General features: G+C 47.7%; 5 protein-coding genes across 5 annotated transcripts; 4 read left to right on the forward strand and 1 right to left on the reverse strand.

Moving 5' to 3' along the window:
* Positions 1 to 444: 444 nt before the first annotated feature.
* On the forward strand, positions 445 to 1712 carry GUITHDRAFT_153949 (hypothetical protein). Its single transcript, XM_005827831.1, has 11 exons — positions 445 to 497; positions 543 to 603; positions 649 to 700; positions 754 to 819; positions 869 to 953; positions 997 to 1052; positions 1117 to 1173; positions 1214 to 1289; positions 1335 to 1450; positions 1495 to 1551; positions 1595 to 1712. The coding sequence occupies exons 6-11, from the start codon at positions 1002 to 1004 to the stop codon at positions 1664 to 1666; spliced, it is 429 nt and encodes a 142-aa protein (XP_005827888.1). The 5' UTR covers positions 445 to 497; positions 543 to 603; positions 649 to 700; positions 754 to 819; positions 869 to 953; positions 997 to 1001; the 3' UTR covers positions 1667 to 1712.
* Positions 1713 to 5400: 3688 nt separating this feature from the next.
* On the forward strand, positions 5401 to 6888 carry GUITHDRAFT_112911 (hypothetical protein; the record flags this gene model as incomplete). The annotated part of the gene is made up of 10 exons (XM_005827832.1): positions 5401 to 5477; positions 5642 to 5713; positions 5761 to 5900; positions 5947 to 6039; positions 6089 to 6181; positions 6233 to 6303; positions 6348 to 6413; positions 6458 to 6549; positions 6599 to 6692; positions 6814 to 6888. 10 exons carry the CDS (start codon positions 5401 to 5403, stop codon positions 6886 to 6888), a joined length of 873 nt encoding a protein of 290 aa, XP_005827889.1.
* Positions 6889 to 7226: 338 nt separating this feature from the next.
* Positions 7227 to 10209, reverse strand: AP12B1 (Adaptor protein complex 1/2 subunit beta 1; the record flags this gene model as incomplete). The annotated part of the gene is made up of 5 exons (XM_005827833.1): positions 7227 to 7499; positions 7604 to 7768; positions 7828 to 8223; positions 8392 to 8845; positions 8897 to 10209. 5 exons carry the CDS (start codon positions 10207 to 10209, stop codon positions 7227 to 7229), a joined length of 2601 nt encoding a protein of 866 aa, XP_005827890.1.
* Positions 10210 to 11019: 810 nt separating this feature from the next.
* Positions 11020 to 12193, forward strand: GUITHDRAFT_164498 (hypothetical protein). The gene is made up of 6 exons (XM_005827834.1): positions 11020 to 11453; positions 11507 to 11563; positions 11607 to 11750; positions 11818 to 11899; positions 12007 to 12053; positions 12107 to 12193. The coding sequence occupies exons 1-6, from the start codon at positions 11028 to 11030 to the stop codon at positions 12176 to 12178; spliced, it is 828 nt and encodes a 275-aa protein (XP_005827891.1). The 5' UTR covers positions 11020 to 11027; the 3' UTR covers positions 12179 to 12193.
* Positions 12194 to 12940: 747 nt separating this feature from the next.
* On the forward strand, positions 12941 to 13958 carry GUITHDRAFT_153952 (hypothetical protein). Its single transcript, XM_005827835.1, has one exon. The coding sequence runs from the start codon at positions 13409 to 13411 to the stop codon at positions 13667 to 13669; it is 261 nt and encodes an 86-aa protein (XP_005827892.1). The 5' UTR covers positions 12941 to 13408; the 3' UTR covers positions 13670 to 13958.
* The last annotated feature ends 179 nt before the right edge of the window (positions 13959 to 14137 follow it).

The raw sequence follows: 14137 nt of genomic DNA on the forward strand, positions 1-14137 counted from the left end.
ATTATGGCGACGCTTTTAAAGAAAGGAATACATGTTTGTATCCGCCTTCTCATTCGTGCAGGTTTAGTCTCATTCTTGAAACTTACTGTTAAATGACGATACTAGGAATCTTCATCTCGTTCGGAGTTCTCAGCATCCGCACCATCTCATCAAGGCATTCCATTGATGAAGGCAAGCAACAAGAGAATGCTGCACTTGCTGACAAGACTGCTTGTTTCGTGTTCTAGTTGAGGTTGTTCCCGACATGCCAAGACCAGCTTTATATGTGGCGAACCATCTCGGGTACTAAAATGACTTGCATAACATGTGGGTGACTCTCGAAGCTGGCTAGAGATTCTTGTTCTTCTCAGTCAGGTCTATCAGCGACCAGATACATGCTTGCAACATGACAAGATTGATGAAGTTTGGCTGCACGTTTGTGGCCCACAAGTACATCAAAGACATTCCTTGTGTGGGATCCGTAGCTCGAGCTCTCGGCGTAGTGTTTGTTGGACAAGGTGATTTCATTTCAACCATGATGTGAAACAATAACAAGATAAAAGGTGAAAGCTCGAGTGAAACAGTCAAGCAGAGGATCCTTGAGACATATGACTGTATCATAAAGTTGTTACAATTGGAAGCGAATCCTTTTTCTGAACTTCACACAAGAAACTGTCCGACATGTCGGAAATGCTATCCGCCTGTGGTTATTTTTCCAGAGGTACTTGCAGGGGTTTGTAGCTTAAGGGCGCCAAGGAAGTGAGAGATGTGCAGGGAACGACGACAAATGGCCTCGGTATGCTGACCTTCCGCACAGGAGCGTTTGTATCATCGGTTCCTGTTGGTACCACAGATAAAGAGAGAAAGCAAACTGAGCTCTGATCTCCAGGTCTCTCCCGTTTGCCTTCGATTCGCTTCATCGCAACATTTCAATGCATCCTGGGAAACCATTCTCTTCTCCCACCATCTCTTACGTAACTTCATTGCACTCGCGGTCTGGATCTTACTCATGTGAAGGTACCATGACTCAAGTTCACAACAACATGCAGCTCATTTTGATGCCTCCAATCAAGGTTTATCGCTTCACCATTCCTTTTCGTCGCTTTATTGCACTGTTTGGAATTCATTGTGAATCAGGTGGCTAAAGATCCGAGTCGAGAAGAAGCAAGGCAGGCTCGATACTTTGCCGACATGGTGCCTCTGCCTGCTATCTGCTTCCCTGACACGTGCTCAGGTTCAGCTGACCATGAGTGACTGCATGCTGAGTCACTGGGGGCTATCGACACCAACTAGCGGGGGCAAGCAAGAAGGCAGGCAGCCCACAGGCTCAACTCTGTGTGATAGTTGCATCGCAGAAGCTCTGAGATTGAGCATGAACGAGGCGTCTCGCACAGCTGCCGAACGCGTTCCTGCGACAGTGAGAGGCGGAGATCCGACATTTCCTGTGTGGAAATTGAACAGGAAGCACAAGGTGAGATCGATTGCGGGCACGTGCAAAGACATAACGCAAGGCAGATGCTGTTTCATCAATGGGTGCTAGGGAAGAAGACGGACGAGGAATTGATTTCCGAGGTTTTCTGGAGGAGCAGCTGTTGAACCCCTGACAGCAGTGCAGTATCGAAGTCTCCTTGCAAGCGACAACTCGCTTATGTCAAGCTTGATTGGATCTTTTGACCTCTCTCCCTGATACCTTTCTTGCCCTTTGTCGACCATGTAAACTATCAACCGCTGCGGCTTCACGTCCTCCTCAACCTTACTTGGCATTCGTTGCTGAATCCAACACCAACTCTTTGACTTATGTGTAATCGAGCACCTGTTGAGAAGAACGAGCCAAGACGACGCCATGTTGCATCTACAATGGTATGAAAAGGAAAGCGCTTGAGCCTTGAATGTACCTGAAAGCATTCCATCGCCATCTCCAACGCCGAGAGCAAAGCTCTCTTCTTGTCTAAACCGTCATCCAACACAAACTCTAATGGCGTGTGAGAGAAAGACATCAACAGAGCAACAACTTCTACCTTTCAATGACGACAAGTCCAGAGTCCTGTGCAATGGTAATGACCAACAAGAGCACAAGCTCATGAATTTCACCTCTCAGTCCAGACGGGAAATGCTTTCTGTTCGATCGGGTCCCAACCAAACAGAATATCTGCACCGTTGCAAGTCCCAAGCTGGAGAGCATACATGAAAATTGTGAGAGTGGGAATACGAACAAACCGTATTATGAAACCAATCATAAACTGCATTCCTCTGCTCATGGAGCGATTGGCAATTCGCCTCTTTCAAGCGTTCGCAAGCATTTTGGTGATTGTTGAGGTCAAGGTATCTGCAGCAACCTCAGATCAAAAACTGAGGTGGGAAGGGGAGTAGTAAAAACAGGCTCAATCGAGGAACGATACTAAAATGATTCCAAGAGAACAGCAGGTGAAACATTTGACAAAACAAATCAAGGAGAGGTAAATACCCCGGGAGAAGCGAAAGATGATTCATGATTTCTCTAAGGGCACGGAAAATCATTTTCTTCTCTTCCTCTTCACAGGAAATTCGACTGATAAAGGCTCCTGAAGCTGCGCTGATCTTATCGGAACCTTGAGAGCAGCGAGGAGCTTCCTTCGTAGCAATGCTCAATCTTGTTGAGAGGTAATCGACCAGATGAATCTGCATTAAACGGAATGAGCGTTATCTCGTCCCTTGCGCTTTGCCCCAACCGCTCCCCCTCCTCCTGCATCAAGTTCCCAAACTCATTACCTCAAAGCATCCTGCACCAGCCACAGCAAACCCGTTTAAATGAACATCATTGACGCATCTGAGAGCATTTTTCATCACGCTGGAAATATCTGACATGGTTGACTGTAGAAGACAGTTTGAGAAAAATCGATGGATTTTGATCATTAATATTACCTCCTCTGGACAACACAACAGGATTGTGCAAAATGTTTTAGAGATAAGAGATGCATTGCTCTTGGTAAAGACCATGCATCTCCTCCCAGAAATGATCACCTATTGGGTTTCAACAGAAATCGAATCTTGCAACGACCATTCTTCACCTCGGACAATTTTCCAAACGCCCCAAAATCATCCTCACACACATCAAGAAGGATGGAACTTAGGATGTTTGCACCTGTGATGTCCTGCAAGCGCATCAAGTAAATCAAATCGTCTTGTCGCTGACACGATATTCTCTTTCTGCTCAGATATGGACACAAAACCTTGTCAAACCTGTAAGCTCTTCATATGGCGGACTGAAAGCCTTTCGAGGGGAAGTATTCCTCGTCTGAGACATTCCTCCTTTTCAGGTAAAACACATATTATCACTCGTCTGACACAGACACTCTAATCTTGTGTCACAAGCAAGTAGCTACCTGAATGGCTGGATCGATTCCTCGTTGACAAGCAAGGACGTGCACGCGACTGCGATGAAGATTCTCAACTAGATGTCGTAGATGTCTTAAAGCATCTTCATCTCCCTGCCCCTTCTGTCACTCGCTTTTGCAAGATGACATGGATAATTACGTTTTCTGAAACATTTCGGTGGCGCGAAAACTGAAACGCTCCAGTAGCTGCATGTTGGTAGGCAGAGCCGTCAAAAGGCTCCAGTGCAACGTCAAACAAAACAATTCTCGAGCGATCAACCTCGGCCCTGTGAGTCACTTGAAGCGTAAGGGGAATACGATGCGCTCAGTCTAACCTCAATCGAGAATCGCTTGGAATAGAAGCGTCGATGACGAGACCTTGTACTACTTTGGAACTGTTGCTTATTGAGTCAGAAGTTTGCTTATGTCATTAGATAGATCTGACGAAACCTCAAAACAGACAATCCAGGGACGGGAAATATCCGGAAGGAAGCTTTTTCCTCAACGCTTTAGCATCCTATCAGTCATAGAACACCAGGACGGGCATATTACCTTCTGAATGCTTCCATCACAAGATCAACCAGAAAACTGATTTCCCTCCCATTTAGACGAAAGCTTAACTTCGGCACCAAAACGGATCTCAAAATAGATCGAAGGAACCATTCTTGACGATGTTGATGCTTGCCATGGGTCAACTGAGCAGCATCGTGCTCATTGTTGAGAGGACAAGTCGAAATATTTTCTCCGCTCGCCCAACGAATCACCACGGGGCAGCTTGCCCAAGCGAAGTAGTCAAGTATCCACTCCTCAAGAGCAGCAAGAGCAATAGAAAGATGTTGTTGACGGATGTGCGATGACGAATCCCGATGAAGCAACGAGCAATCCAAACTGGACAAAAATTCTACATGGACCCCAAAAGATTTTGAGCCAGCAAGCGTTTCTAAGCGCTCACTCTCACTTAAGCTCTCACGCTCTTGGTGATCACATGGCTAGTGAAGTAAATCAATGAGGTCAAGATGAAGGGAGCAAACCTGACACGTCGACAAAGCCAACTCCAGAAACATCAAAATGCACAAGAGACCCTGATCGCGAAAAGATCGCAGATGACGGAGAATCAGATTCTGCAAGAAGACTGCAAAGGGATCGCTTGGCTTCAAAGCCTGCAACAAGACTCTGACCACGGATTGATCAGAGAAAGACTGACCTCAATCAAGCTCAAAGAAAAAGACGTCAGCTTCGCTTTCCCACTGCTACCGCTCAACTGCAGGATGAATTTCCGTCCTGTTGGACCGAAACTGTGTGAGGCGATGGAATGGAGAAACAAAAGATGGGAGAAGAGCCCTCGCGTCCTTGTGACGGGAACAAGCTGCACACCATGATCGTTTAAACCCATGCTTCATTTCATAGTACGTTCAGACGTTTCGTTGACTCAGCTCTTGCTCTCTCTTGTGCAGGCGCTCCAGGTCTTTGATCACCCCTTCTCGCATGAGCTTTCTCTCCTTGTTTTGAGAATCGTGAATGAAGTATACGACGCCAACTGTAACTGCTCCCATCACTGCGAACGCGATCGATCCCCCATGCTTTGTCAACATGGCTCTGATTTGCTGCCTTGTACCTCTCTGCTTTGCTGCCTTGCACTTACACTGTTCCTACGTCGCACAAGTTAGTTTCCAGGTCCTCTCGCCCTCTCTCTCGCCCCCCCTCCCTCTCTCGCTCGCTCCCTTGCTCCCTCCCCTCGCTCGCTCGCTCGCTCCCTAGTCTCCTCTGCTCTGCTCTGCTCTGCTCTGCTCTGCTCTGCTCTGCTCTGCTCTGCTCTGCTCTGCTCTGCTCTGCTCTGCTCTGCTCTGCTCTGCTCTGCTCTGCTCTGCTCTGCTCTGCTCTGCTCTGCTCTGCTCTCCTCTCCTCTCCTCTCCTCTCGTCTTCCATGCTCATCCCATCTCTTGAACATTACGTATGAGTCAGGTGTATCCCTGGGAAAAAAGGCGGACCGGTGTCCAACTTTTGTGCCTGAGGTCTGTAATAAAAGATGGGGACCTCTCACACATGTTTCACGTGAAAGTTTGCAGCAATGGCGCTACGAGTCGGTGGCGTCCCCGAGCACTTCAACCTACCATGGCAGCTGGCAAGGCAAGTAGAGATGCGACCGTATGATCATGTTCAATGTCACCATCATGAATTCAGTGATTACAACTTCAAAGGAGAAAGTGTAATCGGAGGAAATAGATCATAGAGTAAGAAGAAGTATGGAAACTAGATATTATAATATGATCTTTGCAAATGCACGACACATATCTGAAACAATCACGCAGAGAAAGGAAACTGTTTGAGCAGGAAGGATTGCAGGTAGAATGGAAAGATTTTCCTGGAGGTACAGGTGCCATGTAAGATCTCCACTGCGATGTGAGTTACGCTGACCCGGATGAAATAGGACAAAAGCGCTGAACGATGGAGAAGCAGATGTTTGCGTACTCCTGACTGAAGGAATTGTTAAGGACATTGTCTGCAACAAGAAGAGCAAAATAGTCTCTACGTTTGTTTCCAGTCCTCTTTGCTGGGGAATCCACACAGGTGCCACGCGGGTCCTCATGGTCTGCTCGATGACGAGAGGCGGCAGGAGCAAAACAGCAAGACGTGACAGCCGTGAAGGATCTCAATGAGAAGATATGGGCGATCAGCCGCTTCACCTCAGGCTCGCACCTCATGGCCTGTGAGCTGCTTGTTCACTCAATGCCGTTGAACTTATCCGCTTCCTCTAGTCGTACTGGCGAAGCAGGAGGGATGGGACACGGCGAGCCTCAAGTTCAAGACCGTTGGAGACATCAAAGGCGCGCAGGAAGCTCTTACTGATGGTGTTCCTGCTCCGATTGTTCCTTGTCTTTGTTGCTGACGGAGCGTGCCAGGATCTGCCAACGGCTTTCTCTGGGAGAAGTTCATGACAAAGCCTCTTGTGGATGGGGGAGTCTTCCGTAGGGTCAGTTAGAAGGGGTGGGGGGCAGGGACTTAGGCTTCACGCAGGTAGGAGAGATTCCAACGCCATGGCCATGTTTCGTGATCGCAGTGAGGAACGAGATTCTTCAAGAAGTGAGTTGAACCCCTTTGACGAACGTGACGTGACGGAGCTCCAGAGATCTGCAGACGTCAGGAAGATGATCGACATTGTTCAGAAGGTTTGCCAGGAGTTCAAGGCGGACGAAACGTCTCCAGCGTTGGTGGCACAGTGTGTTCAAAACGTGATCAATTCGTTACTTAATGACTTGTGCCGCCAGGACGTTTGAGCACAAATATGAAGACGCGTGCGAGTGGATGAAAAGCGTTGAGTGGAGCTCGGCATGTCAAACTGATCGCGAAATGATCCTGAAGGTCTTTCTTTGTCTGGCCTACACTCCCTGCTCGTGCTCTGTTCTCATCACTTTCTTCATCTCTCCTCCTCTCTTTTCCGATCACTCGCGGTTCTTGAAGCTGATTTCTTTCCTTGCTGCAGGTCGCACACACACTGGCAGAGCTCAACATCATCCAAGAGATTCCTGACGTATCAGAAATCGTCAAGGACATTTGAAACGTTTCCAGTAAATTTTGTATTCTTGTCAAGCTCGTGTCAAAATCTCCTGCAACGACTTGGGCATTGCTTGGCTCAGAACTATACACAAGTCACAACAACGATAGGATCGCTGCAAAGGCACTACCGGCTTGTTCGGAGCGGCTCGCACACCTGGCAGATGCTGGCAGCACTTGGATTTCGCAGAGAAGGAGATGTCTACGCAGATGTCAACTCCTCCCCGCATGTCGTCCTGCGATTATGCTCACCCCAAGTCGGTCTTGCTTGAGCAGTAGAGCGACTCGCCACCCGAACTCAATTTCTTCTTGTGCAGGACAAAGATGTTGCACTTGGAGAGCTTACTCTGTCGTGCCAGGGTTCAGAATCAGGTATAAGAATGAGGAAACTGGTTTGCGAAAGAAGGCGAAAGTGGTGAAGGGAGGGACGGGAGGATGCGAGAAACCTCGATGAAAGAACTGTCCAAAGGAAAACCACTCAAGCCCGAGACCGCCTAATCCAATGTCAACAAACAAACTCCTGGGATTCATCAAGCTGGTATGTACCTGATTTGCAGCTGGAATCGACTGCCACAATTGCGGGTACTCCGGCCCATTAATCCTTCCATTCTCAGACTGTACACTTACTCAGGCAAACATACGTCTCTACCAGTATTATGCAAGACCAAAAACAGAGAAACAGCAGCAGAAAGCAAAGACACCAGGGCAATTCACTATACCAGGATCACTTCGAGAGGGATGGTATCCTTGAAATAATAAATTCCAGTTGCGTTCTTGATGGCAACCTGCAGGCCCAATGAAGGAGTGGCTGGAGAGGTCTTGTCCTCCTTGCAAGTCATCGCAAGCGAAACTGTCTGACTTTGACCAACGGTGAGGGTTGGAACCTGGTGAACAATTCATTGTCTGCCAACATATGTACCACGCCATCGCCATCTCCATCTACCTGGAGTGCAACCGCATTCGTCAAACCAAAAAAATTCTTGTTGAATTGAATGGCAAAACCGCTCAGCGGACCAGCAGCAGAAATATTCTTAAACTGAAGCTCATACGAGATTTTGCCACCAGATCGCACGAGAATGCCATCTACAGCCATTCCTCCTCCCTTGTCGGCAGTAAGGAGAGAGTTCATCTTGGCGGGAAGAGAATGAGAACCGACCATGTCGACCGAGGGTGTGCTTGTGGGTTGGAATGAAAGGTCGCTCATCAGGTCCAGCAAATCGTTGACAACTGGCTGCTGGGCTTTAGGCTGTGACGGCGCGCTGGAAGAAAGATCTCCTCCTAGCAAGTCCATCACGTCCATCACCGCTCCAGATGTATTAGTGGACTGTTGGGTAGGTTGCTTTCTCGTCATCGCTGCAGGGGCGTCAGGTTTGGGTTCATCACAAGCACTGCACTGCGTGGAGTCGGCACGATTGCGGAGTGTGCATTGAGGGCAGTCCCATCCACCGTCGTCCTCTTGATCTTCCAAGCCCCAACCGCCAATCGCTGGCTCCTTGGCCCTGGAAACAGCTTGTCGTCCCGTGTTAACTAGAAAGCTCGAAGTGGGCTTGTGATATACGGAAGCCAAGCTACTTATCTGGTGGAGAAGCAGATCTAGAAGCTGGTTGTCAACTTTTTGCGGATCGTATTGCACCGTGGAATGTTCTGCCAGGACTATGATCTTTGCCTTCTCCGGGTCTGTACTAAGCAATCTCCAGTAAATGTACCCGCGATCTCGAAGGTCAGGATTGTTGCTTTTGGTCGTCGCTAGTTGCAAAATTTCTTTCACCGTCCCTTGCGTGTTGGAAGGTCGCTTGAGGAACAGCTTCACAGTAGCAGTTAGAAGCTGAAGCTGCACATCAACATCCAGATCTGCAAATTCCTCGATGAAAGCCTCCAACAACTCCTTTGCATTCTCAATCCGCTCAGCATATTGACCGATGATCCATATCAAGGCCCCTTTGGCCTCAGGGTGTTCCAGGCTGCCAAACAAAAGTCAAATGATTTCAAGTGACAAATTAAAATGAAAATACCTTTCAAGATTCTCACACAGTGTCCCTATAACGCTCTCATACTGATTAGGATACTTCCGAAATATATCCTTAATGACAACAATGCTTTCTTGAACCACGTAGGAGACCTTAGTTTGTATCAAATCCAGCAAGATAGCTACACATCGCTCTGCACATCTTTCGATCTTCAAAGCACATTTTCCAATCGCACGAACTGCCTTCCTAACAAAATCTACATCCACCTCAGCAAATGCATATTCTTTAAGTTCCAAAAGAACTTGCTCGACTGTTCTTTCGTTTGCCAACATGACCATCACATCCACCTTCTCAACCTTAACGTAGGTGGGATCATTGTACTTGCAGAAAAAAACCTTGATATCGTTTGCAAGTATGTTGGGCCTTCTTGAGCAGATCAGCTGAATGTTTCGCAAAGCAACATACTGAATTTCGGGCTCAGATGCCAGCAGAGTGACAAGAGGAGGGGAGAGTTTTTTGATGTAAGTCTTAACTGATTCAGCATTGGTACACAATTGCAAGCAACCCAAAACGACTTTGACTGCTGATAGAACAACTGCTGCATTGGCGTGCTGAAGCCTTGGTATGACCCGTTCAATAATGCTCTCTGCTTCCTTCGCGTCTGACGGACGGTAAGTCGAGATGGCATCCAGAATGTACACTTGACCCCACTCAGTGCATTCGTTCAAAGCGCTCAACAATTTCATCAAAGCCTCTGGCGCAAAAGTGAAGATGTCGCTCATACCGCTTGCTTCTGCAATCTCAGTTAAACTTGCAACAGCATTGGCCACTACAGTTGGATTAGGATCTGAGATCAAGCCAATGAGAAGGTCGAGAAAGCCTTGCTCCTTTACCAAATCAGGATTGATGTCATAAAGCTTCGCAACGCACATTGCAGCTGTCTTTCTCACGTATGGATCCTCGTCTTTAAGCGTCTTTAAGAGAGGATTTGTGAGGTACTCAGTGATTTGTTCGACGCGAATGCACCCCATAGTTCGTACTGCCAAAGCTCTTATCAATGGATTGCTATCTGATGCATCCTTTACAAAAGTGTTGACCGCCAAGATGGCTAGATCTGGCTGAGCCTTCGCATAGTTGATGAGATACAAGTAAACTAGTTTCTTCAGCTCCACATTTGGGGTTTGCATACAGTTACAAACATCGGGAAACAGCATGGAGACGTCTTTTCCAACAGTCATTGCAGCAATCACCTTCTTTACAGCTTCTTTCTGCTTTGACTTATCATTTGTGTGCAGTTCTTCCTTGAGTTCATGTATCTCCCCTCTCTTAGTGGTCTGAAAATATTTCGCATCCGACATCTTTCAGTTTGATGTGACCACGCCAGGACAATTGAGATTCTGGTTCTTCAAAATTCCATCGGATCTGCGTCAAACCTGTACCAAGAAAACGAGAAGAAAGATCATCAGATCTGCAGTCATGCAAGGGCTGGAATACAGCCAACAAATCATGTTGTGATTCGCAACCCATAAGTCGGAAGCTAATCATATTCTCATTCGAGTGCTAAACATTGGCAGGTGGGAAACTCCAGAAAACGAGTAGTCAGCCACAAAGCGAGAGCAATGTCTGTGTTCCTGAACTGACTAATTCACGACTACCTTTATCGAAACGAAGAATCGCCAATGCAAGGATGAAACTAACTCCGCTGCGAATACACGATTTTTATCATAAGCACTACTGTGTTGACATTCGCATGATCAAATATTGTTCCTACGTATCAGAAATAAGCATGGCGACTAAGGAGGCAGGGGTTTATGGCGGGGCAGGGGGGCAAATGCAGGAATAGGATAAGACAGATGCCACATCTTGGGAAGGTTGGGGAGTGAAGATAGGGAAGATAGGGAAGATAGGGAAGATAAGGAGACAGGGAACAGAAGAGGGACAGGGAGGATAGGGAGGATAGGGAGGATGGTGATGGGTGAGAGTTGTGAGCGGGGAAGGAGGAACATGAACTATAACATCTACTGCACAAGAATGACACAACATCAATCGCGCGCCGCGTATGTGGAAGGTGGTCGTTATATCGGTTACAGATCCGCTGTCATTCCGTTTCATCGGAGTTACAATTCTGAACATAGCGGTTATCTATCGTTACGTTTGCGTCATATAGGGCGCGGGCATGGGGTCCCTTGTGAAGCATGTAGCGCAAAGAGGCAGAGAAGCGAGCAGAAAGATGCAGAGAACCCTCTCGTCGCAACTCAGACCTCTAGCCTACACCACGTTGACTCCTTCCTTCTCTTCCGACTCGTTTTGCGCCCCTCTCTTGGTTCGGGGATGCTTGCCCACAAAAAGTCGCTTCAGCACCAGTGGCAATTGCAGACAATCTTTGTCATGTCCAACTGTTCCATCGAACCTTCTCCGCTGCTGTTCGACACTGCGCGGGACTGCATGTGATTGGCGTGCCATGTCCTCGTCAGGAAAGAGTGTTGAAGTTGGAGATGACTATGAGAAAGGACAGGATGATCCAACGTCCATTCTTGAAGTGCAGATGCCGTTTGGACATGACGAGAATGTGGATTTAGCCAAGCAGCTTGGAATATACAAGGTGAAAATGAAAGAAGAAGGCTTCGGAATGTTCTTATCTCACACCCTTTACAGGTGTATGAATATAGTGACGGAGATGCGATCTCCCGAATCACCATGTCCTTTCAAAAGGTTTCTCTTCGCCTTTGGTATTTTCGCCTTTGATTCCATTTAGAGGGGGAATCTTTCTGCAGATGTGCAAACACTTGAAGCATTCTGTGCAGCGGAAGCAAAGAGCATGACGCAACGAGTTGAAGGGTGCTCGATTTCTACTGTTGCATTTCCAGAAGATGTCACGAAACACTTTAACGATATTAAGGTTCTTCATTAATATTGCTCGTCGATGCTCTCCGTGTCCTTATGAATGAATGATGCTTTCTCCTCAGGTTCCTTTCCTTGCTCAAGCTTTTCGGACAAATTCAGATCGCATCTCTGATAGTCTGGTCTTCTTCTTCGAAACGCCAGGAGGTGCTTTCACTCTCTTCTTCTCCTTGTTCTAGTTTTCTCTTTCGCCGTGCATAGACTGCATGCTTATACCCCATCATCCCTTGTCCTCTGACTCTGCTTTCACAAAGGCTTCTGGTCCATTGGGTGGTACGTGCCGGCTGAACTCTTCTCGAAGGTTATCCGACTCAGGATTTATGTGACCTAGTGACAACTTGACGTGATGCCCAGGAACCGGATCTTTTCTTCTTCTTCCTTCAGTCTATAAAAGTGAAGCCAAGGCAGAGCGTATTTGCCCAATAAAATATCTGGGCCACTCTCTACCGCGAGTGAGCTCTGCACACCGTCACTGGCACGCCGCGGCACCACGGTGGCTGCGGCAGCTAGCCTACAGTGGCAGGCTCCGAGTCCCAGTTTCAGTTCTACACATCCCTTTGTCGGAGCATCTATGGCAGCGAATCATGGGCAGCAAGGAGCTTGCTGCAGACTGCATTGCGGGAGCCAGTGAGCCTGGCCGGGGCCCGCCGGTGACACCGATGGCCGCTGCACAGGCTGTGGCGGCCCACAGGCCCGGCCCGGCGGCGGCCGCCGTGAGTAGTAGCAGTGATAAAATCCGAGTCCCCCTCAGTGAATTTAGGCAGTGGAGGCAGCAGTGTATTCCTAAGTATGCTCTTACTTTAAACCTACTACAGGGGCTGTAGGGGCGAATTGGCGCCAGCGCGCGGGAAGGAGACGAGGAATGGGAAAGAAGCGAAGCTAAGCGGCGGGAGCAGGAGTGAGGCGAGAAGAGCATCGAGCATGCGATGAATGCGATGAAAGGTAGAGAGAAATCTATCAACAGCGTCAGGCTTAAAAGCATGAGTCGTCGATCCTCGGGGCCCCAACGGGCGCACAGCATGGAGGAGGATTTGGACGCAATTCTCACGGGACTTCAGCTATGCCCGGAGGTGGTCGCAGATGCCATCAGACAAAAATCCAGAGAAACATCAAAAGAGTCGTCACACTTGTCTTCCTTTCCGTGAGACTGCTTCTTCTCGTTCTCACATCCTACTGACATCGGAAGCAGAGATGAGAATTCGTCGCCCCAGCAGTTTTCAAACAAGAAAGCAGACACCAAAGAAGGGCAAGCCCTCGAGAAAGAGAAAAGCAATCCTTTCAAAGATGAAACTTCATCGTGGAAGCAAAGCACGAATGCAAAACTCCTCGATTTGATGGCTTCTTATGATCAGGGGCAAAGTAAAAGCACCAAAAGAAAAGATTCCGATTTAAAGCCTTGCAAAGTATGCAAGTTTCTCTTCTTCCAGGACAAAAATGACGGGCAAGAGGGTGTATGCACAGCATGCAGGCTGAAGGAGAAAACCGCGACAATGGTCTTGTGTCTGCTGTGCGATTTTGCGCCATGCTAACTGTCACGTTTGGCAGGTTGATATTGAAATATCTCAAGACTCGACCGCGGGAAACTGCACGCATATTGAATCCAAGTGGTTGCCATCATGCGACTCCGTTTCCGCGAAGAACGAAGAATATTCCTCGATGTACAAGGCGCTCTTTGTCAGACATACACTTTTCGGCTTTTTCTTTTTCGGTTTCGTGTTGCTATGTCCGTTAGTAACTGTTGGACGATGGTCCTACCTGTGGAGTCTGCCGAGACATTCACTCACAGCTTCTTCTGCGTCTTTTTCGTATTCTGCTCAGCCTCTCTTGCACTCCGAGGATGACAGTGAAGCAAAGAAGAATGCCACGGTTCAGGTCCTTGAGGTTGGCACTGCGCACATGACCTTGCTTCCTTTGTGATCCTGACATTGTTTCAGGCTTCTGCTCCCCCAGACGGCAAAAATAAGCGGAAAAATAAGCGGAGGCCTGAGGAATTGGTCGTGAAGCCAAATATCACTTCTAACACGCGCGGCAAATTCAGCGTCTTGAAATCACGTTGGTCAATCATACCAGTCAATGTGGCAAGACAGTTTATGAGATCTATCTTGTTTTCGTTTATGATTTTGGCTTTTGACGCTATTCTCTTTATTTAGCGACTGATTTGAAATATTTGGTCACTTCGTGTATGAATAAAAATTGCATCATGTTTATACAGCCTCTCCAGACCTAAGACCAGCGGTGAGTTTGAACTATACTGTCCAAGCCGCTGTTTTAAGGGGAGACTAACGCAGACCAAATTCAATTTCGCAAATCTTGAAATAATTCGTTACGTGAAACGGTTTGAAACATAAATATTTGTATTCTGAGAGCTCAATATAACATCCAATA

This window comes from Guillardia theta (genome assembly GCF_000315625.1).
Source record: "Guillardia theta CCMP2712 unplaced genomic scaffold GUITHscaffold_63, whole genome shotgun sequence".
NCBI lineage: Eukaryota > Cryptophyceae > Pyrenomonadales > Geminigeraceae > Guillardia > Guillardia theta.